General features: G+C 49.0%; 1 protein-coding gene across 8 annotated transcripts in view; it reads right to left on the bottom strand.

The window, feature by feature from the left end:
- The window catches only part of Dennd2a (DENN domain containing 2A), an 88,706-nt gene that overhangs the window by 38,332 nt on the left and 28,133 nt on the right, over positions 1–22,241 (bottom strand). For 6 of the 8 annotated variants that reach the window (XM_042273081.2, XM_006990404.3, XM_042273084.2 and 3 more), the window contains exons 2-5: positions 18,552–18,653; positions 15,547–16,605; positions 4,073–4,200; positions 1,635–1,756 (exon numbers count right to left, since the gene is read on the bottom strand). In XM_042273081.2, the coding sequence (XP_042129015.2) occupies positions 1,635–1,756; positions 4,073–4,200; positions 15,547–16,605; positions 18,552–18,653 (1,411 nt within the window). The remainder of the gene's footprint in view (positions 1–1,634; positions 1,757–4,072; positions 4,201–15,546; positions 16,606–18,551; positions 18,654–22,241) is intronic. The other 2 variants (XM_042273086.2, XM_076566485.1) reach the window with 2 other exon arrangements.

The following is a 22,241-nucleotide window of genomic DNA, read 5'->3' as shown; positions in this document are numbered from 1 at the left end:
AGAAGGTGGAGGGCCACGGAGGATGTGAGAAGCAGAGTGGGTATGACTGCTCTTTTCCTTCTTTTGTGCTTGTGTGTGTGGGTTCACATGCAGGTTATGCCTCTGATTCTTCTAGAAGTCTGTGGCTGGAAGTGTCTCTGTCTGACACCAGTGTAGAACGCACGCCCTGTGAAAACCACCCCACCCTCCAGCAAATGCTGACCTGCCCTGGGGGCCACAGGCATACAGCTGCTTTCTCAGGCTGGAAACAAACCCTGACGATGGAATTTGAGTGACATTTGCAGCTTAAATTTGGTCTCCCTTCATTTACTTTCTTCAACAACAAATCCCCTAAAGAGTTCAAAAGGATCTTCTGTAACAGGAAGTAAATCTTGGAGTCTTGACCTCTGGGTATTCAGATACCAAAATACCACCACTGAGGTATTTGCATATGCACTTCTACATTCTAGGTTCCCTCACAGAAATATTCTGCACATGTACAAACAAATGTGAGCTTACAAAAATACATATATTCTTTAAGTTAAAAAATAGTCACAGGGCCGGGCGGTGGTGGCGCATGCCTTTAATTCCAGCACTCGGGAGGCAGAGCCAGGCGGATCTCTGAGAGTTCGAGGCCAGCCTGGTCTCCAAAGCGAGTTCCAGGATAGGCGCAAAGCTACACAGGGAAACGCTGTCTCGAAAAAAAAAAAAACAGAAAAAAAAAAAAAATCACAGGGTCTGGAGAGATTGCTCAGTGATTTGGAGCTCTTATAGAAGACCTGGGTTCAGTTCGGAGCACCCACATGGTGGCTGGCAACCATCTATTACTCAAGTTCCAGGATCTGATGCTCTCTTGTGGCCTCGAAGGGCTCCTGCACACATGTGATACACATAAACTCACATACATATACATAAAAAATAAAATAAGCACTTTTTTTGTTGTTGTTGTTTTAAAAGACAGGGTCTCACTGTGTAGCTAGAATTTACTATGTAGACCAGGCTGTCCTCAGACTCACAAAGGTTTGTCTGCCTCTGCCTCCTGAAGGCTGGGAATAAGAGCGTGTGCCACCACATCTGACAAGTAAAAAAAAAAAAAACTTTAAAACACAGAGCCGGGTGGTAGTGGTACATGCCATTAATCCCAGTACTCGGGAGGCAGAGCCAGGATTTCTGTGAGTTCGAGGCCAGCCTGGTCTACAGATCAAGATCCAGGACAGGCACCAAAACTACACAGAGAAACCCTATCTTGAAAAAAACAAACAAACAAAAAAATGTACACAGATGGCAGGTAGTACCCTATACAAACCAGTTCTCCACTCTATCTTTTTTCCTTATATCTCATCAGGATGCCTTTCTGTACTTGTTTCTTTACGCTCAGGATTTTCTTTTCTTAGTCAGGCTACTCTGGAACTTACTACGTCAACCAGGCTGACCCTGAACTTTGAGCAGCAGTTCTCCTGCCATGGCTCTAGTGTTGGGGCTGCGGGTGGGATCCATCACACCTGGCTCGGGACAGTCGGAATGCATGGCTTTTTAGTGACTGACTTCGGAAAGGGTCCTGAGTTAGAAACCCAAAGGTGTCTTAGGGAGCTCTGTGGAGAGGGCTGCTGAGTGGACAGACGGCTGAACGGGAAGAACTCCAGAGTGCCCGGTACCTTGGTGGAAGTGTCCGGGATGGACGAGGTGGGAGATCCAGGGAAGGTCAGGACACACTTCTTGCCCAGGCAGCGGCCATGCAGTTCGATGTCCTCGTAAGGATTTTCCTTCATGGGTGGATCTGGGACCAATGGCAAAATGGGTTAGAGAGGTTAGAACTTTGTCTTTTTTTCTCCTTTTAAAAGATTTTATTTTATGTGAATGGTGTTTTGCCTGCACAGATTATCCATGTATCGTGTGTGGCTGAAGCCTGAGAAGCCCCGAAGAGGGTGTCAAATCCCTTGGAATTGGAGTTACACGCGGCTGTGAGCCTCCATGAGGGTGCTGGGAACTGAACCCACGTCTCTGGCGATAGCAGCCAGCGCTCTTCACTGCTGTACCATCTCTCAAGCCCCTGAACTTTTGCAGAGAGCACCAAGGCCAGCACCCTGGCCTCCTGCCTGTGAGTCCTTGTGGGATGTGTGCTGTTTTACTGGCCAGGCCTCCCTCGTAGCAGCAGATCCCGGTTCTCACGAAGGGGTAACTCCCCATCTCCCCACTTGTAGCTGTGTCAAATAAACTCTGTTCCCAGTTTCAGGACTTGCTGCTCTGTGGGGCCTGGACCCTGCCTCAGAGGCAAGTTCAGAAGGGCTGAGAGCCCAGGCCTAAGGCAACTATTCAAAGTCACTAAAAAGGAACACGGACAGAAGCTGGTCTGGCTGCAGTGACTCAGGACTTTTGCTGGGACTTGCAGGCCCCAGGCTCTGGTTCTACAGAGGAAAGCCTGGGTCCCAGGGAGCTGGTAGCAGCCTTCCTGGGGACGGTGGGAAACCCTGCTGAGAACAAAATCATCATGGGAGAAGAAAGGCAAAGCCAGTTCGGGTTGCAGATTCCCCTAAAGTACCTTTGCCGGATCATTGCAAGGGTGGGCACCCACCTGACACTGGTTCAAACAGCTCTGCCAAGCCCTCCCGGCCTCCTGCGCTTTCTCCTTTCAGAGGCGTTTCTGGTACTGGTGATCCCACGTGTGACGTCTGTGTGCAAATACCCTATCTCCCCCTCACGTGCAAATACCTGTGGGCTTCTCGCTCTTACCAGCTCTTTTTCTGTTTTCAAGGTTATTCTGAGTTTTTGTTCATGAGTCTATGTGTTTGCAACAGTTAAAGTGTGATGAGTAACTTTAACATGTTAAAGTTTTATACTATCTGTAGAAGAGACTATATACTACACAAGATATAAAACTAGTTTTCAGTGTCTTTCCAACTGAGAAGAATCCTATTCTGCACACTTCTCCTGAGGTGGTTCATACCAAGCAAATTTTGTTTTGTTTTGTTTCATTTTTTAAGATTTATTTATTATGCATTCAGTGTTCTGCCTGCATGTATGTATACCAGCAGGCCGGAAGAGGGCACCAGATGTCATTACAGATGGTTGTGAGCCACCATGTGGTTGCTGGGAATTGAACTCAGGACCTCTGGAGGAGCAGCCGGTGCTCTTTACCTCGGAGCCGTCTCTCCAGCCTCTCATTTATTATGTTCTTCTACATCTGCCTGGTTTTTCTCTCATTCCTGCCAGTTCTGGGCGAAGCAGCTCTAGTTCTGGGTTTTCTGGGACAGCAGCTCCTAAGTGATGCTTAAAGATCCAGGGTACAAGTGGACCCTCTGGTTCCTCGTATGAGACTCCAACACCTTCGTCAGCGTGGCCAGCCACCCCGACTTCTCCAAGTACCTCCAGAACTGCTCGAGTTGGTGGCTCTGTCATGGGCCACAGGGCCGGCCACGTGGCAGAGCTGGAGACACTGGCCTGCGGGCTTCCACGCAGCACTGCTCGTGTGTCAGCTCATTTCTTCGGCCATCACAAGCCATCCGGTCTGATGAGCTCAGGCCTAGCCGAAGTGTAACTATTCCCTGAAGATTACTGAACTCTGAAACAAGCTTTGGAAGCTGAGGAGTCTCGGAGCTCCACCAAGGCTACTCTTCTAGCCACAGACATCATTGTTGGAGTTACACTCTCGTGTCATCTGAAAGAGCATGCTGGCCTCCAGTGTCCTCACTCCACAGCTGATACTGAAGGAAAGGCCGTTGGAAACCAAGTCTTTTGGATTCTCACCAATCCTTGAGCAACTTGCAAGGGGGCCAGCATCATCATTAGACGGATGAAGATCTCAAATTCTGAGCCCTTGTGTCACCAAACAACCGGCGGAGACAGGAGTCCACCCTGGACCTTGAGGCTCCGTGTTTCCTGGATCACCCTGTTGCCCGCTCAGCTGTGCCTCTCTCCTTCAGCCCACTGAGGCTCACTCTCCCAGCCTGCCGACCCGCTGCTTTCTCACACAGTGCCTGCACATCTGTCTTCAAGGGCATGCACGTGTGTTTCCAGCAGAACCTCCATTTCAACTCTCACTTCATCCCAGACAGACTCCCACCCACAGCCCTCTACACACCTTTTGGCCTCTTACCTAGAATGTCCTCGTAGACGTTCTCTTCCGATAAAGTGCGCGTGAGCCCCAGCTTGGTCTGTGCGTACCAGTCCACCCTGCTGCTCTCAGAAGAAGACTGCAGCAAGTCTTCAAACTCATAGGACTTCCTGGGGTGTGCACCATGGAAGGGAAGAAAAAGAGAACTGGAATCAGTTCAGGCTGGTTCTGAACACAGCAGAGAACAGAGCGCAAAGGGGCCAGGCCTAAGCTTTCAGGCCAGGGCTGCAGAGGCGCAAGACAAGGCAAACGCCTGAGTTGCAGCAGAAACTCATCCACACAGGATGAGCTATCACACTCACGAGCCTCTTCCGCCTCCACCGAGGGCTCCTGCAGGCAGACGAGGGGCCAAGTCTCAGAGCTCTAGCAGATGGGGTCTGGTCTGGGACATAGATAGGTGTTAGCTGCTTTCTCTGGTATGGTAATATGCCATGCTGCCTTGACTCTGACCTCTTCCAGGCCAGGTTGTTATTTGCCCAGACTAGTACTATGAGGAGAGATGACAGGGTGGAGGTGTGGTCTGCAGCACAGAGCCCTAACAACTCAAGACGTTTGTACACCTCAGGGCATAGTCCAGTGGTTAGCTCTCTTCTTTACAGTGCGTGCAACACAACAACTAATCTGGATGATCTTGGGGTTCCTTGGGATGGGATTAACCATCATCCAAATGGCTACTGATTGACATCCTGGATTTTAAGACATGCCTTAACTCTGTTGTCATTTTTTTCCATATTTATGGGAGCAAGATGTTAACATGAGGCATGCTTTGCATTTGAGTCTTGACCCATACAAGGTTTTGACAGTCTAAACCGCATTTAGAAAGACCACGTTGTAAGAATAAGAACTTTCTTTTAAACTGATTAGGAGGCAGGCTTGATGGTACATGTCTGCAATGCCGGCCCTTGGGAGGCTAAGTCAGAAGGATATGACATCAAGTTCTAGGTCAGCCTGGTCTACATAATGAGATCCCACCTTAAAAATCAAAGCTAGGAGGAGCTGGGTATTGTGGTTCATGTCTTTAATCCTAGCATTCCAGAGGCAGGGGCAGGCAGATCTATGTGAGTTCTAGGCCAGCCTGGTCTTCATAGTGAATTCCAGGCTAGCCAGAGCTACATAGTAAGACCTTGTCTCAAAAAACCAGAAGTGCAATATAATAATAATAATAATAATAAAGCTGTGCATGGTGATTAATGTTTATAATCCCAGCACTCTGGAGACTGAGGCAGGAGAATTTTCAATGGTCCTAGGCCCACTTAGGCTACCATGAGTTTCAGACCAGTCTGGGCTGTAGATCCTGCCTCAAAACAAACAAACAACAAAAAATTCCACAATAAAATAACAGCAAACAAACAACAGTGAGACCCATGAGAAGGCTCAGCAGGTAAAGGTGTTCACCACCAAGCCTGAGGAACCGAGTCCAACCTGCTGGACCCACACTGTGGAGAAGAGAACCAACTCCTGCAATTGTCCTCCACTCATTAGCGTGGTACCCGAGCATCCCTCATCACACACACCCACAGATAAATAAATAACAGAAAACCAGAACAAACAAAATCAAAGAACAAGCAGTCGCACGGCAAACCCTCCATAGCCTTGTGCACGCTGGGCAAGTGCCCTGTGACGTCAACCTCAGGCCCTGGCTTTTTGGCTTTTCAAGTCAGGTTTCTATGTGCAGCCCTGCTGGCTGACCCTGAACTCACTCTGCAGACCAGGCTGCAGGTCCTCCCGCCTCTGCCTCCCGAGTGCTGGGGTTAAAGGTGTGCGCCCCCACACTCACCTCAGTCCCTAGCTTTTTGAAAGAGGGTCTCTTGCTATGTCGCCCGGGGTTGGCCTTTGAACTTGTGATCCTCCTGCCTCTGCTGCAAAGCTTAACTTGTCAAGTAAGTTATCACAGGGTTTCCTAATGGCAATTCCATCTCTGTGTCAAAGTACTGGTTTTCAATTTACCAGTGTGTGAAATCTAAAAGGCAACATTGTAAATCAACACAAAGTAAGATCCACAGAGGTGCAAGGAGGAGCCACCAGTTCCAGGTTCCAGAACTAACAGGAACGCCGAATTGTAATTATTACCCTTGTAATAATTCACTGGTTCACTGGCATGTCAGCATCACACGTGAGCACGCTGGCTTGCAGGGACTTCTGGCCTCTTGTTCTAAGGTTCAGGTGAAGTGAGAAAAACATACTTGCCAAATCCTGACCCAACCCTGGGCTAAAACTGAGGTCAGGCTGACCCTCAGGCATGTCCAGTACCTGGGGGAACTTTTGCTAACCTGCACTATTCTGCTTCTGTAAGCCCAAGGCCTCTGCTCCCCTATCAAAGGTGACCATCGTGACACAACTTGTCCTAGCCTTATTAAAAGCTTAGATCCTCAGCCAGGCATGGTGGCGCACACCTTTAATCCCAGCAGAGGCAGAGGCAGAGGCAGGCAGATCTCTGTGAGTTCCAGGCCAGCCTGGTCTGCAAAGCGAGTTCCAGGACAGCCAAGGCTGTTACACAGAGAAACCCTGTCTTAGGAAAAAAAAAATCCGTAATCAAGTCATGCTTGCTAACGGCCATCACAGCTACATCCCTTCTCACTCAGACTCAGCTCGGGACCGCTTCTTTAGACTTGTAGTAGGGTCTATGTGGTTCACTAAAAAACTTTAAATTCACACAGAGCTCATCCCGGTCTCCTTCTCTTAGGTGAGAATAGCCAGGCTACAATGCAGGTGGAAGATCACACACCCCGAAGAAAAACCTGCTCACATGAATGACTGATCCACTGCGCTAATTCTCTATGAACAACTTTGAACTTGAGAAAAGTTTTAGCCTTTATGTATTAACTTGGAGAAAAAGGGTATTTCCAAAGGTAAATGAATGACAAGTACAACCAAACAGGTCTGTAGCTAACCAACATCCAGCACCATGCTCCACACCACCCACGGGTGTGCCAAACACCTTCTGTGGGTCATACTGCGCTCCGTCCGAACTAGTGAAGAAAAGGCAAGAAGTCCCTGCCTTAAGGATGCTCAGAGCTGGGGAGAACGCAACCTCCTCTTTGCCTTCCAGGCCCTCCAATGATCACATGACAGCTGTTTTTTTGTTTGTTTGTTTGTTTGTTTCTTCGAGACAGGGTTTCTCTGTGTAGCTTTGCGCCTTTCCTGGAACTCACTTGGTAGCCCAGGCTGGCCTCGAACTCACAGAGATCTGCCTGGCTCTGCCTCCCGAGTGCTGGGATTAAAGGCATGCGCCACCACCGCCTGGCCACATGACAGCTGGTTTTAGAGATGAGACCCTGATCTCACTGTTTCGATGAACTCCCTCGTAACTCAGGCTTGGTCCAATTCACTATGTAGTCAAGGATGGCCTCCCAGACTTCGGATTCTCTTGTCTCTACCTCCTAAGTGCTGGGATTACTGGTGCATACATCAGGCCCCCCCACTCCCCAATGAATTTCATCTTCTCTTTTTTTTCTCTTTTTCTTTTCTAGTCCCTTTCTTTTCTAGCCCTCCCTCCATGGGAGTCTAATCCCAGTACTCAGGAGGCTGAAGCAAGGGATCTCGAGTTTGAGGCCAGCCTGGAGTGTATCATGAAATTGCTTCAAGAAACATTAAAAAATTATGACCAATGTCCAAATACTGTGTGTGTGGGTGGGGGGGGGTTACTAATGGCTTTTCCATATTCTTGTAAATAAAATGCTAATTTAAGACAGTGGGCAAGAACCTCAAAATTAACATGTCTCAAAAGAAGTTCCTGTCTCGGAGCTGGCCTCTGGAAGGCCACCAGATGTTCATGCCTGGAGCTGCAAGGCACACTGCAGAGTCCGCTCTCCAAGCCCACCTACGCCTAACCAACTCATGGCATTCTACCCCCCTAGCCTCGTTGGAAATGACCACTTCTTCCGGGCCCCCATTGAAATTACATCACAACCTGACCACAACACCCACTCAATCGCCAAGGGGAACCCCTAACAGATGCAAATCTGAGGACTGTTCCCTTCAAAGCTGTCTCCAGAGCTCTAGAATTGGCTCCATTAGACCCCAGGCCTCCTCGTCCCACTCTGGCCAGACCCCTGTCCTTCGGTTCCTCCAGCACAGAGAGCTCAGGGTCTGTATCTGCTCTTCACTGACCGTCTGTCCGCCACCTCCTCCCACGCTGAGCATCTAAACAGTTTGTCCTCTCAAGGCTGCCCTGTTCCCTTGGCAGACCGCATTCACCTGCTGAACACCCCCCCCACCCCCACCCCCCGGCGCGTCTTCTGCTTCCTGAGAGCACTTAGCACAGCTCTGGAGTTACCAGTCAAGCCTCACAGAAGCAGCTGTGCCCTCCTGCTAGCCTGGATGCTCTAGAAGGGCCTCTATCAGTCCTGCTCATTAATAAATTCCTACATCGAACACTAAATATAGGCACAGTAAATATTTGTTGGTTTAATAAGTAAATGAGTGTTTGATTGATTAGCTAATTAACTGATTGAATAACTTTGATTTTTTTTTTTTTTTTTTTAAGCAGAGTCTTACTCTGTAATGGAGGCTGATCTGTACTCAGAGCAATCCTCTTGGGGCAGGGACTACAGGCGTGCGCCACCATGCCTGGCTAGGAATGAAAACACGACAAGCTATTATTTTTAGCCAGATATGGTGGCTCACATCTTTAATCCCAGCACTCTGAAGGCAGAGGCAAGCAGATCTTTGTGAATTTGAAGCCAGCCCAGTCCACATAGCAACCAGGGCTGCACAGTGTGACTCTCTCAAAAAACCAAAAATCAAAACAAACAAAACCCCAGACATGTAAATGTAAACACTTATGGAACAGAGTGGAGAACCCAGAAATAAACACACACAGGTACAGTCACTGACTCTTGACCAATGTGTCAAATGCATACACTGGAAAAGACAGCTTCTTCAACAAACGGGACAAGGAAAAATTAATATTTGTTTCTCTTATCTGCAAAAATCCATCTGATTAAAGATTTTAATATAAGACCTCAAACTCTAGAATTGCTACAGGCAAAAACCTGAAGAATTACGAATAGTGTCCAAGACCCAGTGATTCTCACCTTCCAATGAAAAATAAGACACAATAAAGGTTCTCAGAGCACAGAACAGCAACCAAGGCCTCTTTGTTTTCCAACATAGCCACTGGTGACGCAAATGTCTCTGTTAAACCATGTTTCTCAAAGCAATGTTGCTCTGAACCTCAAACTAATTAATTCATTCCTCTGACTTTTTTTTTTTTTTTTTTGGAGACAGGGTCTCATTATGTAGCCCTGACTGTCCTAGAATACACTATGGAGACTAGGCTGGTTTCAAACTCACAGAGATTTACCTGCTTCTACCTCCCAAGTGCTGAGATTATGGATGTGTGCTATCAAGCCCAGCCTGACCTTCTTTTTAAAAGATTTATTTGGGGCTCATGTTGCTCTTGCAGAGGACCTGGGTTTGGTTCCCAGCACCCACATGGTGGTTTACATCTGTAATTCCAGTTTCAGGGAATCCAATGCCCTCTTTCTGATCTCCATGGGCATCAAGCACATACATGGTCCACACACACATGCAGGCCAAACACTCACACATTGTTGCTGTTGTTGCAGGTGGTCGTGAGCCCCTGATACGGGTGCTGGGGACTGAACCCGGGTCCTCGGGAAGAACAGCCAGTGCTCTTAACCACTGAGCCATCTCTCCAGCCCCTAATTCATGTTTTATACACGGCCACTCAGAGCTGCCTCAGAGGCCGGCACCCATGTCAACATGGACATGGCGGCAAGGCTACGGAGGTAACTTTGACCGACGGATGACTGAGCACTCAGGGTCCTGTCCAGGCAGACTGCTGGGGAACTGCCAGGCCCAGCGAGGTGGTGACGGAACCCAAAACAGCACGCATCCCTTGACAGTGGTGAGGTGGGAGGGCTCCTCAGTTCCCAAGGCCGAGGAGGAAGCCCCGGGAAGAGGACAGATCTGTCTGATGCCCAGACCATCAGTGACAAGTCTAAATCATGGTGGGTGGAGCTGTTTGGTTTCTACAAAGGTTTCAAAACTGTCGCATGACCAAATGCAGCTTAAATGTGAAAATCTAAATTCAAGTTAAAATATTTGGAGCATATGTCTATGTGAATTTGAGGTGCTTACATCAAAAAAAAAAATACCACTTTTGTTTCATGGCAGCCTTAAGGCATTCATGTCAGGGTTATTAAATGTATGCCATAAACATCCATAGCCAAGCTCACGTGACTGTAGGATGCTTATCTTTGGAACTTCCTGACACATGAGGGTTTAGGCTGAGGGCCTAAGTCTTTGCAGTTAATTTCCTGCAGTTAAATTCCAGAGAAATGAAGAAAAGGAAGGAGGCAGGGAAGGGAAGGGAGGAGGAAAAAGAAGGACAGAGAGAAGAGAAAAAGAGACATTATCCTCAAACCAAGAATCAGCATCCCCTGGTGTGGCTCGGCTGGGGCAGGCTGAGTGGCCAATGAGACTACAGACTGTAAAGCCCAGACTGGCTGTGTCATCCCGCACCCTCACATCCTCGGGACCCTTCATCATTTCTTTCTCTGGCCTTGGCTTGGCTCTCCTGACTCAGACAAGACAGGACGTCTGCCAATGCAGGGGTAAGCTGTTTGTCTTTCTCTAGGAGATAGCACCACAACAGAGCATACTATTCTTTCAGATGTAGAAAGTGAACATCTTGCCCCAATCACCTCCACTGTAGTATTTTAAACAAAACAAGAAACCTAAAGTCAAAATTGTTAAAGTGCAGCTGATGTGATCATTTTTGGACTGAAACAAAGTCATTTTAGCTGCTTATAAAGAAAATGCTAGAAGAAAATGCTGAAAACAGATTGCAGCAAGGAGGAAAGAGATAATGAGAATAATGATTCACCAGGCTGATCTGTCTGTCCAACCGTGACATAGACAAAAGATTTTTGTTTCCACAACCAAGCTGCCCTGGGGAGGGGCGAGGAAGGGGTATCACTCGGAGAAGCTGCCAGGCTGTAGTTAATGTAGTCAGGCTCTGGCACTGAATTGGCAAAGACTTCGAACTGGATACGGAGGCTGAGGGTTTGTGACTCAGTGGTAGAACATGAGTTTAACCTGCAGAAGGCCCTGGGCTCAATCCTCAGCCCAGCTCTTCCTTCAACACAACACGTAACAATTGGCTGGGGAGTTGGCTCAGCAGTTCAGAGCAGTTGCTCTTGTAGAGGACGCAAGTTCTATTCCCAGGGACCCTCATCAGGTAACTCCAGCTCCAAAAGATCCAACAACCTCTTCTGGCCTCCACAGGCACATAATTGCACGTACACACACAATAGTAATTTAACAAAACAAATAAACATAGAAACCAATAACAACAAACACCAGACTGGAGAGATGGCTCAGCTTAAGAGCATTGGCTGGTCTTCCCATAGGATCTGAGTTCAATTCCCAGCACCGAAACGGCAGGTTACAACGGTATCTATCTCCAGTTCTAGGGGATCGGAAACCCTCTCTGGATTCTGTGGGTATGGGGCATGCATGTGGTGCACAGACATACATATGGGAAAGACACCCATGTACATAACTTTTTAGAAATTTATTTTTATATGCATCAATGTTTTGCCGGCATTTATATCTGTGTGAGGGTGTAGCATCCCCTGGAACTGGAGTTATAGACAGTTGTGAGCTGCCATGTGGGAGCTGGGAATTGAACCCAGGTCCTTTGGAAGAGCAGCCAGTGCTCTTAACTGCTGAGCCATCTCTCCAGCCCATACATAAAATTTTTTAATTGAATTTTAACAAACAAATGAACAACAACAGAACAAAATGGCTCATAGGAACCCAACACTTGGAAAGCAGAGGCAGGTGAATCTCTTGAGTTTGAAATCAGCGTGGTCTACAGAGCGAGTTCCAGGACAGCCAGGACTAGATTGTGGAGGTTCCTACAAGCAGAGAAATGATCGGATCCAAGTGAGGTAAGAAGGAAACACAGTTCAGTATGACTTAACAGGTGCTGATTCAAACTTCTAGAGTCTGACACCAGGCAGTTTATTTTAGATATATTTAAGTACAGTACAATTTTGAAAAAAAAGTTTCCTGGTAACCATTATCTCAATCCCATGTACACAATAAAGCTTAAAGTGTGACTACATCACAACTCTTTTGCAAAGTACATGTGACTTCTACCTTGAAGATGGGTTCTACCTATGGCTTAAGGCTCAGGATCTGGTGTGGTCTCTGACCCACGTAGCATAGAGGTCACCAGGCTGTGAAGTGCATGAGACATCTCCCGTAAGGATTCACCATCAACTGAGAAAGACAATGATAAAGGTTCAGGGAGGGAGAGTCTGGGATGAACACTCTGGGGGGATTTGGGTGAGGCTGGTGTCCGTGGGAGACCAGCTCCGACCTGCTACCACCTTTTGAAGGGTTCTTGGGCAGAGGAGAGAGGAATTAAATGATAGAGAGACCTAGATGATGAGAAGACAGAAACACAGGAAAGCTTTGGAAAGGCCTGGGTCAACACCCACCAGCCCAGAACTCTATTCAAAAGGGCTTTTTATAACAATGCCACAGAGTGAGGCAAAAGGACCCCCCCCCTTGCTAGATACAGCCAAGTGTAGACTCTTCCAAATACCTGGTACCTAGGCACATGGTCCAGTCATCCTCTTTTTTTGGGTGGTGGGTGGTGGGTGGTTTCAAGACAGGGTTTCTCTGTGTAATTCTGGTGCCTGTCCTGGATCTCACTCTGTAGACCAGGCAGGCCTCGAACTCACAGAGATCCATCTGGCTCTGTTTCCCCCGAGTGCTGGGATTAAAGGTGTGCACCACCACTGCCTGGCCCAATCATCCTCTTGTGCAGTCCTGCTGGGTAAAGCAGGCTCAGATCTCACTAGGAAACCTCTATGGGCTCCCACATCCTGGACCTACAGATAACAAAGGTCACTTGGCTGCTTTTTTAACAGCATCCACTTCCAGGCTTCTGGGTGGAAAACACGCACACATTTCCTCCATTGAGGAGATGACCATGAACGATTAACGTTCCTGGTGCTTCCAGTGCGCTACATGACGAAACCCTGCCTATGAAATCCTGCCTAAAAACACAGCTCCCGGGTAATAGTGCTCGCTGCCACATCTAACAACCTGGGTTTGATTCTCAGAACCAGTATGGTGAAGGAGGGAAGCAACTCCTCCAAGGTGTCCTCTGACGTCCACATGTGTACCTTGGCATGTGCACATGTGTGCAGACACAGTCACAATGTAAATACACGTGAACGAATCACCCAAGTGTAGATCTACCTCAATTACGGAACACTGGCACAAAAATCTTCAACTATTAGCAAACTGAATTCACTCACACACTAAGACAGGAGCCAACTTCCCCACGTGTAAATCCTTCTGTGGTGATGAGAATGAGAATGTCCCTCATAGGCTCGTGCGTATGAACACTTGGTCCCCAGCTGGTCGTGCGTTTGGGGAGGATTAGAAGGTGTGGCCTTGCTGGAGGAAGGATGTCACTGGAGGTGGGCTTGGAGAGCTTAGTCTCTCCCTCCTCCCAGTCTGCTCGCTCTGCTTATACTTGCATTTGAAAATGTGAGCCTGGCAAGGGGTGGCAGTGGCACACGCCTTTAATCCCAGCACTTGGGAGGCAGAGGCAGGTGTATCTCTGTGAGTTCGAGGCCAACCTGGGCTACAGAGTGAGATCCAGGACAGCTAGAGATACACAGCGAGATCATGTCTGGGGAAAACAAAACAAAATACAAACAAACAAAAATTACAACAAAAAGCTAGAAAGATTGCTCTTGCAGAGAACCTGAGTTCACTTAGCAACCAACTATAACTCAACAAGCACTAGGAAAACCAGGAATGTTAAGCAGGAAGGCTTGTCTCTTCTACAGAAGGGATGTGTGCCGGTAGCCAATAGACATGTCAGAGCAACAACAAACGGTAACTGATGTTCAAGGTGTCAACCCACCAGGTGAATAATCCTCTGATGGGGAACCTCGTCAGGCATGGCCGCAGGGCCACACTCTGGAATATCATTTGCTTCTGTCTGTAATTTTCACATGTGCTATTACAATTTTCCCCTAAACTGTGGAGCTGGTCTCCATAGGCTGCAATAGATGTGTGTATCCCTGTTTTCCATCCAGAGGGCTAGCAGCTGATGATCTTAATAATCTGGTGACCTTTGCTAGCTGTAGGGCCACGCCTCACCCAAGCCTGCCCCCCAGAATGTTATCCCAGACTCTCCCTCCCTGCATCTTTATCTTTGTTTCTCAGTCAATAGAACCCATCCCTAGGGGAGATGTGACCTCTACACTATGTGGGTCAGAGACCACACCAGATCCTGAGCCTTAAGCCATAGATAGAACCCATCTTCAAGGTAGAAGTCACATGCAAAAGAAGATACTTTGCAAAAGAGTTGTGATGTAGTCACACTGTATTGTGCACATGGGATTGAGATACCTGTTACCAGGAAACTTCTTTCCAAAATTGTACTGTACTTAAATATGCCTAAAATAAACTGCCTGGTGTCAGACTCTAGAAGCCTGAATCAGCACCAGCTAAGTTGTGCTGGACCGAGCTTCCTTCTTGCCTCTGAGATCCATTTCTCTGACTGCAGAGCTTGCAGGGACCTCTGCAAAGACCTTATCTCAACGACAGAAAACAGCTCGGTGTGGTGGCGCACAACTTTAATCCCAGCACTCGGGAGGCAGAGGCATCTGTGAGTTCGAGGCCAGCCTGGTCTACAGACAGAATTCCAGGACTACATACACAGACACTGTCTGGGGGGGTGGAGCGGGAGAAGACACTGTCTCAGAGAGAGGGGGAGAGGGGCAGGAGAGAGAGAGAGCTCGTGACCACCTGTAGTGCCCGCACTCTGGAAAGACAGACACAGGATCCCTGGGCCAAGCTGGGTCAATGACAAACTAAGATTCTGCCTCAGTAAATAAGTGGAGAACAAGCAAGGACGACACCGGACATCAGCTCTGGCCTCCACACCCATCCCACAAACAGACACAGACACACAGACACACAGACACACACAGAGACACACACTCTGAAAGGGGGAAAAAGGTAAACTGGGAAACGCCTAGCTTCACAAACTTCTTCACTTAACCTTTGGTGACAATGACAAGCCCTTATCACACCTGAAAGGTAATTTGGTTGTTCTGAGACAGGATCTCACTAAGTTGCCCAAGCTAGCCTGGAACTTGCTATGTTGTACAAGCTGGCTTTGAACTTACGACCCTCCAGCCTCAAACTCCCAAGAGCTGGTATTATAGGCCTGTGCCACTGTGCCTGCCTCCAGAGGAAGATATTCAGAAGCAGACATTCCTTTGTGAGAGAACAAAAGGTTCCCACATTTCCAGGTGGATCAATGAGCTGCCCCACACCATGAACACCTGACGACTCTGAGGGCCCTCGGGTGCACGTGGGACACATCCTCAGGCTGACAAGAGGCTGGTGCAAAGGGACACAGGCGGAGTCCTCTGGTGGGCACCTACCTGTGGTCAGCACTGGGTCTCTGCCTCCCCGTCCACGGTCTTCTACTCACGGAGGTGGGGGGAGGGGAGGAGGGCAGCGGTGGGGGAGGGGGCGGCAGAGCGGGCAGGGGAGGCAGGATTCTCTTCTCTTTCCTAGAGCCGGGGCTCCCCGGACTCCTGTCCTTGCTCCCTTCTCCGGCATGTTTGAACGTTCTGCGGGGCTTGGGGAGGGGGTTGATGAAAGGCTTTGGGGGGCACTGCCTGGAGCCCCGGCACACACTCTCCTGGCCTTTCCACGCCTCTGAAACATCAGGGCCTGGCTCCCTGCCCTCCGAGGGGTGGGCCCTGCACTTGGAGCCCCCCGCTCCGTGGCTCTCAGGGGTGGGTCGGTCCTCCTCTGTTTTGTCGGGCAGGCAGTGGGGGGAGTAACAAGTCCCTGGCAACTGGGGGTCCAAGCCAGCGGAGCCGTCCTTCAAGGCCTTCTCCAGTCTCTTGACCTGCTTCAGCACGGACAGGCGGTCACTCTGGAAGCGCAGGTCACTGGGTTTCGGCTCGAGCCCGCGGTGCTGGCTGGGCTCTGGCTGTCCATCGCTCTGCCTCAGGCCTGGCCACCGTTCTGTGTCCTGACACATGCTTCTTGCTGTCCTTCTGCCGTCATTTTCCAAGCTCTCTGCTTCGAGCCTCATTCCGTTCCTAGTTCTGGCGACCTCGCTGCCTCTCCTCTCTACCCCGCAGGGTGGCAAGGCGTTCTCTTGGCCGTCTGTCTGCCTGGCAGGCTCAGGCGCAGGTGGCTCCTTCTTGCCTTCCCACTTGGATATCTTGTCCTTTATGCTGAGGGGCTGGGGCTGGGCTCGGGTGGATGATCCGGGATTCTGGACACTACCAAGCTGCTTCTTCGTAGGCCGGCTGGCCTCTTTAGCACCAAGGTCTGCAGCCGGGCCACTGATGATCATGTTGGAGCCGAGCATGTCCACTCCTGCCTCCAGCATGAGATTGTGGGGGCTTCTTGGGGGACTCCTTCCCAAGGGCAGTGGCTGCCTTCTAGAAGCTTCCCCAGCCTTTGGCCCTTCTGCCTCGACCCTGTGCCAGAGAGATAAATACAAGGTGAGGGGTGCTTACATTACCGTCCTTGGCCAGTCTTGGACAGACGCCAGAACCCGATATAAGTATTATAGACTAATTGCCAACCACAACATTGAAGCTATTGTTTTGCTTTTTTAAGACTTATTGTATCATTTTTAATGTTTATGTGTATGGGTGTTTGCCTGCATGTATGTATGTTAACCATGTGTGCCTGGTGCTCATGGATGTCAGAAGAGGGCATTGGATTCCCTGGCACTGGAGTTATAGATTGTGAGCCACCATGTGGGTGCTGGGGACTGAACCCAGGTCCTCTAACTGCTGAGCCATCTCTCGGGCCTCTGAAGCTATTTTGCTTTTTTAAGATTTATTTTATTTTTATATGCACGTGTTTTTTGAGAGAGGGTCTCTCACGGCCTGAAACACTGACTAGGCTAGACTGGCTGGACAGAGCTCTTGGGGTCCACCTGTCCCTTTATCCCCACAGCTGGGACGTAACCTGCCACATGTAGCTCTTTACACGGGTTCTCAGGATCCTATGCTTGCCCAGCAGGTACTTTACTGACCCTGCTCTCTCCGACTCTGTAGACCAGGCTGGCCTCGAGCTCAGGGATCCACTTGGGAGTGCTCTGAGTAAAGGCGTGTGCCACCACTGCCCGGAGTTGAGGTGTGAAGCCACGACTTGGGGAACACTCTCTGGAGCACAAACCCCACTGAAATGGCTCTCTGTGAGAGGGGTTGTTTTGTCAAGAGCTGCTTCCCCGGCTCCAGAACAATCCTGGCAGAGCAGGAGTCAGTAAGTGTCTGCTGCCTGAGTGAATGTGTGAATCAATGTGGAGATGTAGACTTCAGACGTGGCCTAGAAACGCCCTGTCCAATCCAGTCTCGACCAGGCATGGGGTGATGTGAACTTAAATCCAAAGACATGAAAGCTTCGTCCCTCAGCTGCCCCAGCTGCCAGCTACGCACTCAAACCCCATGTGGCAAACGGCTCCTCGGTGGATATGTTTTCTACGATTACAGATGGCTGTCTAGAACACGAGTGGATCTGCACACCTCTAAGTATGACTTTGGGAGGTTAGCACCATAAAGATGCCAAAGACTCTTTAGGAAGAAAACGTCTGAAGCACACTTAATGAGAACGAGAATACAGTGTTTCGAAATACAAACCAGTCTCGCACAGCAGAGATTACGATTGGGCATGGTAATTAGATGGGTGGGCCCAGTAAACAGGCACGAAGCAAGGACACATTCTTTTGAATTTATATAAATCTGACTGTCTAGTGAGTGAGAAACTCCAGCTAAGGTTCACAGTGAGGGATGAATAGTTAGCAGCTGCATTCATCCCGTTACTATAACTTTCCATTTCTAAGACTACAAGCTGTTTATATAAAGCCCTCTCCCTTAGTTACATCATCGGCACACAAATTATGCTGCTGTTCTGGGTTGCACAGTATAAATGTTAAGCTTGTGAGACCGCAAACACACTTTCCACGGCCGTCAAAGCAGAGTTTCTTTTTGAAAACAACAATTAGGATTCAGTATTTGTTTTATTTTTACTTTATGCATGAGTGTTTGCCTGCATATGTGTATGTGTACCACACGTATGCCTGGGTCCATGGAGGTCAGAAGAGGGCACTATGGCCTCAAGGCTTCAGAGGGGAGTGGAAAACCTGTGGTTCTATTAGCTGGAAAATGGGCCCTAGCCTGGAAGGCACAAAGGAGATTCTCAATGCTCACTCGGCAACATACAGAACCCCTCGACCACTTTGTCCCAAGCCTCAAATGAAGGCAGTTCAAGGACATGCTTGGGGAAATGACACCCCTTAGTTGAGGAAGGGAGAGAGAAACTAATCAATTCCTACATTCTTAGGGAGAAAGGAAGGAGACTCTGAGGCTTGCTCATCCCCCACACTTTCAGGGTGCATGCAAAGGGAGGCTCTTACTTGTCGGCCAGTCTGTAGCTCAGAGTTCCAGTCTGGCTGTGGCTGCCTGTGGTCTGCCTGCACACTGTCACCATGTCAGCATCGAGAGAGGCTCCAGGTGGCCTAGAGAACAGGGACACATACTCAGCGAGTCACACAGGCCACTTCCTTCAGAAGGAAGCAGGTCTACAACCCTCACTCCACACTGTTTATATCGAGGAGATCCCGCCCAGAATTGGAGGCAGCAAGAAGACACCATTCAGAAACCCTGTCCCAGGGGGATGATGTCATAGGATCTCCTCAGGCTTCTAAGATTTCTACCCTTTCTTTGAGGCTAATAAACCTGCCAGGCAACAGTGTGGGCATTCAATGTCCTGGCTCAGAACTTCCCCAAAGAAATGAAAGGGTTGTGTTCCAAGACATGCTTCTAGATAGTAGGTATCAGGAGGGAAAGGCCAGAGACATAAATAAATAAATAAACAAATGTGGTGGTTTGAATGAGAATGAGCCCCAGAGGCTCATATGTTTGTATGTTTAGTTCCCAGTGTGGACTGCTTGGAAGGATTAGGAGGTGTGGCTTTGTTGGAGGAGTGTGTTGCTTGGGGGTGGGCTTTAAAGTTTCAAAAGCCCAAGCCAGGCTCAGTCTCTTCTCTCTCTCTCTCTCTCTCTCTCTCTCTCTCTCTCTCTCTCTCTCTCTCTCTCTCTCTCTCTCTCTCAGGCTGCTGCCAGGGAATCTCGGATGTAAAGTTCTCAGCTACTGCTCTGACGACATACATACATACATACATACATACATACATACATACATACATACATACACACACACCACCACACTCCCTGCCATGATGATCGTGGACTCAGTCTCTGAAACTGTAAGCAAGGCCCCAATCAAGTGCTTTCTTTTATAAGATTTGGTCACAGCTGGGGCTGGAGAGATGGCTCAGGGGTTAAGAGCACCGACTGCTCTTCCAGAGGTCCTGAGTTCAATTCTCAGCATCCACATGGTGGCTCACAATATCTGTAATGAGATCTGGCGCCCTCTTCTGTATACATAATAAATAAATAAATCTTTAAAAAAAAAAAAAGATTTGGTCACAGCTGGGGGGGTAGTGGGGGGGTGGGGGGTGCACGCCTTTAATCCCAGCACTTGGGAAGCAGAGGCAGGTGGATCTCTGTGAGTTCGAGGCCAGCCTGGTCTACAGAGTGAGAGTTCCAGGACAGCCAGGGCTACACAGAGAAACCCCATGTGACAGCAATAGAACAGTGACTAAGACAATCAATCAATCAATCAATCAATCAATAAACTAAAACATAAAATAAGTGAAACACAGTACCCATGGACCACACATTATAAAGAGGAAGACCTGCCTGGTCAGGTGAGACGCTCAGGGGGTGAAGGTGCTTGCTACCACACCCAATGAACCCACACGGCAGAAGAGCCCACTCCCTACAAGTTGCCCTTTGACCTCTACGTGAGCATGCGCACCTACAAATAAACAGATGTATAAGGAAATTCCTTCTAGGAGGAGGAAGGCATGGAGGCGCCCATGAGCTGAAAATGCCTGGAGCAGATGAACCTTCCAAGCTTGCTGTGGCTGGAGCATGGGCTGCCCAGGAGCCTGGCAGTTACTTTACGGCAACCCAGCACTGTACATTCTGGAATAAACCTGTGGTGGACCTGAGCCCAGGGCTCCAGGGAAGCCTGGCGCTCGGGCCCACCCATCCCACGGTGGAGGGGGGCCCTGGAAGGCCTTTGGGGACAGGAAGAGACTCATTGTCCCTCTCACAACACTCACACAGCTGAAGCTTTTGGAGCCTCTCCATGTGGCTGGGCCACAGACACTGCCTTTCTGTCCTCTTCTGGCGGAGAGCCACATGGGACATGGGGGCGGGGAGAGCAGCCAATCTCCACCCATCATCCCGCTCTCTACAGCCTGCACTCTGCTCTGCAGACCAAACCCCCACCACGCAACCTTCTTGCATGTGAGCCAGGCAGCTGGCTCTCCATCTTCTTTTTCTTTTAGGCTCATGCCAAGGATGCTCTAGAGGACGCCAAGCTGAGAGGCTCTGTCTCCTTCCTAGAGCAGCACACCGGGCAGTGCCTGGGCTGCGGGCAGTCCCCGCAGCCCTCTCCACTCAGGAGTGCTTTCCCCATCGCCCGCCCAAGGAAGCAGGGCCACCACCATCCTTCCAGGAGATGCTCCCAAGCAGCTTTAGCCTCAAACACACAACACTAAGTGTGAACTCACTTCCCATCAGGTAACAACTCCTAGCTCCAGGGGACCAGGAGACGGCATATTCTGGTGCCACATTACAAGAGTAAGTTTGAATGGGGAGAAGAAGCTGGGAGTGAAGAGGTAGAGAAAACACCCACATTCAGCAACGGCCACCAGGATGCCTGGATTCAGAGGCATGGAATATGCTGCTCTCATTTGGGGTTTTTGTTTTTGTTTTTGCCCCTGATGATTAAAATAGGCTGGCTAGATGTCTCAGTGGGTAAACGTACTTGCTGCCAAGCCTCACAATCTGAGTTCGTTCACCAGAACCCACATGGTAAGAGAAAATTAACTCACACAGTCTGTCCTCTGACCTCTACGGTCCTACAGTCATGCTGTGGAACATGTGCCTGACACACACACACACACACACACACACACACACACACACACACACACCACACACCACACACCACACACGTTATTTAAAAAAATAGCTGGGCAGTGGTGGCGCACGCCTTTAATTGCAGCACTTGGGAGGCATAGACAGGTGGATCTCTGTGAGTTTGAGGCCAGCCTGGGCTACAAAGCAAGTTCCAGGATAGCCAGGACTGTTACACAGAGAAACTCTGTCTCGAAAAACAACAACAACAACAACAACAAATTAAATCCAGGCTGGAGAGATGGCTAGTGGTTAAGAGCACTTCTTATTCCTCTAGGAAGTGAGTGTAGTTCCAAACAGCCCCCTGTAACTTCAGCTCCGTGGGGTCTGGCACACCCCTGGCCTCCACTGACACCGGCACACACACGGCATATACTCACACATACACATAAATAAAAACAATCAATCTCCTCCACCCCCCCGAGACAGGGTTTATCTGTGCAGCCCTGGCTGTCCTGGAACTCACTTTGTAGAGCAGGCTGGGCTTGAACTCAGAGATCCGTCTGCCTCTGCCTCCTGAGTGCTGGTATTAAAGGCATGCACCACTATTGTCAGGCCTCATAAAAATCAATCTTAAAAAAAGTAAAATAATCAATAAGATGACAAGTCTAGTCTTCTTTGGGAGTGCTCTGTACACATAAGCCTTCCTGCCACTTTACAGATCTGGGACAGTCTATTTCCCAAATTGTGGTGTACTGGGAGTCTCTTCCAGTGAACCTAGGGACATCTCTGATGCAGCAAAACCAACTGTCTGTGGGCTGGTTTGCAATCTAATATGATAAATAATAGTATTTAGATGATTTTCACACAATTGAGGACTCATTTCTCCCTGGGCAATTTGGCCTTGTGATTCAGACTGCTGACCAAGAAGAGGTCTAATGAAAGAATATTAATACCACATTTCCTCACCCAACTGTTTCCTATAAAAGCAGAACTTCCTATTAACCAGATGGTCTTAATTATTACTATTTTTGTTTTTTTGAAACAGGGTGTGTGTGTGTGTGTGTATGTGTGTGTGTGTGTGTGAGAGAGAGAGAGAGAGAGAGAGAGAGA

This window comes from Peromyscus maniculatus, chromosome 3, assembly GCF_049852395.1.
Source record: "Peromyscus maniculatus bairdii isolate BWxNUB_F1_BW_parent chromosome 3, HU_Pman_BW_mat_3.1, whole genome shotgun sequence".
In the NCBI taxonomy this organism is placed as follows: Eukaryota; Metazoa; Chordata; class Mammalia; order Rodentia; family Cricetidae; genus Peromyscus; species Peromyscus maniculatus.
The sequence above is the reverse complement of the archived record's forward strand: the minus strand, read 5'-3'. Positions and strand labels throughout refer to the sequence as shown.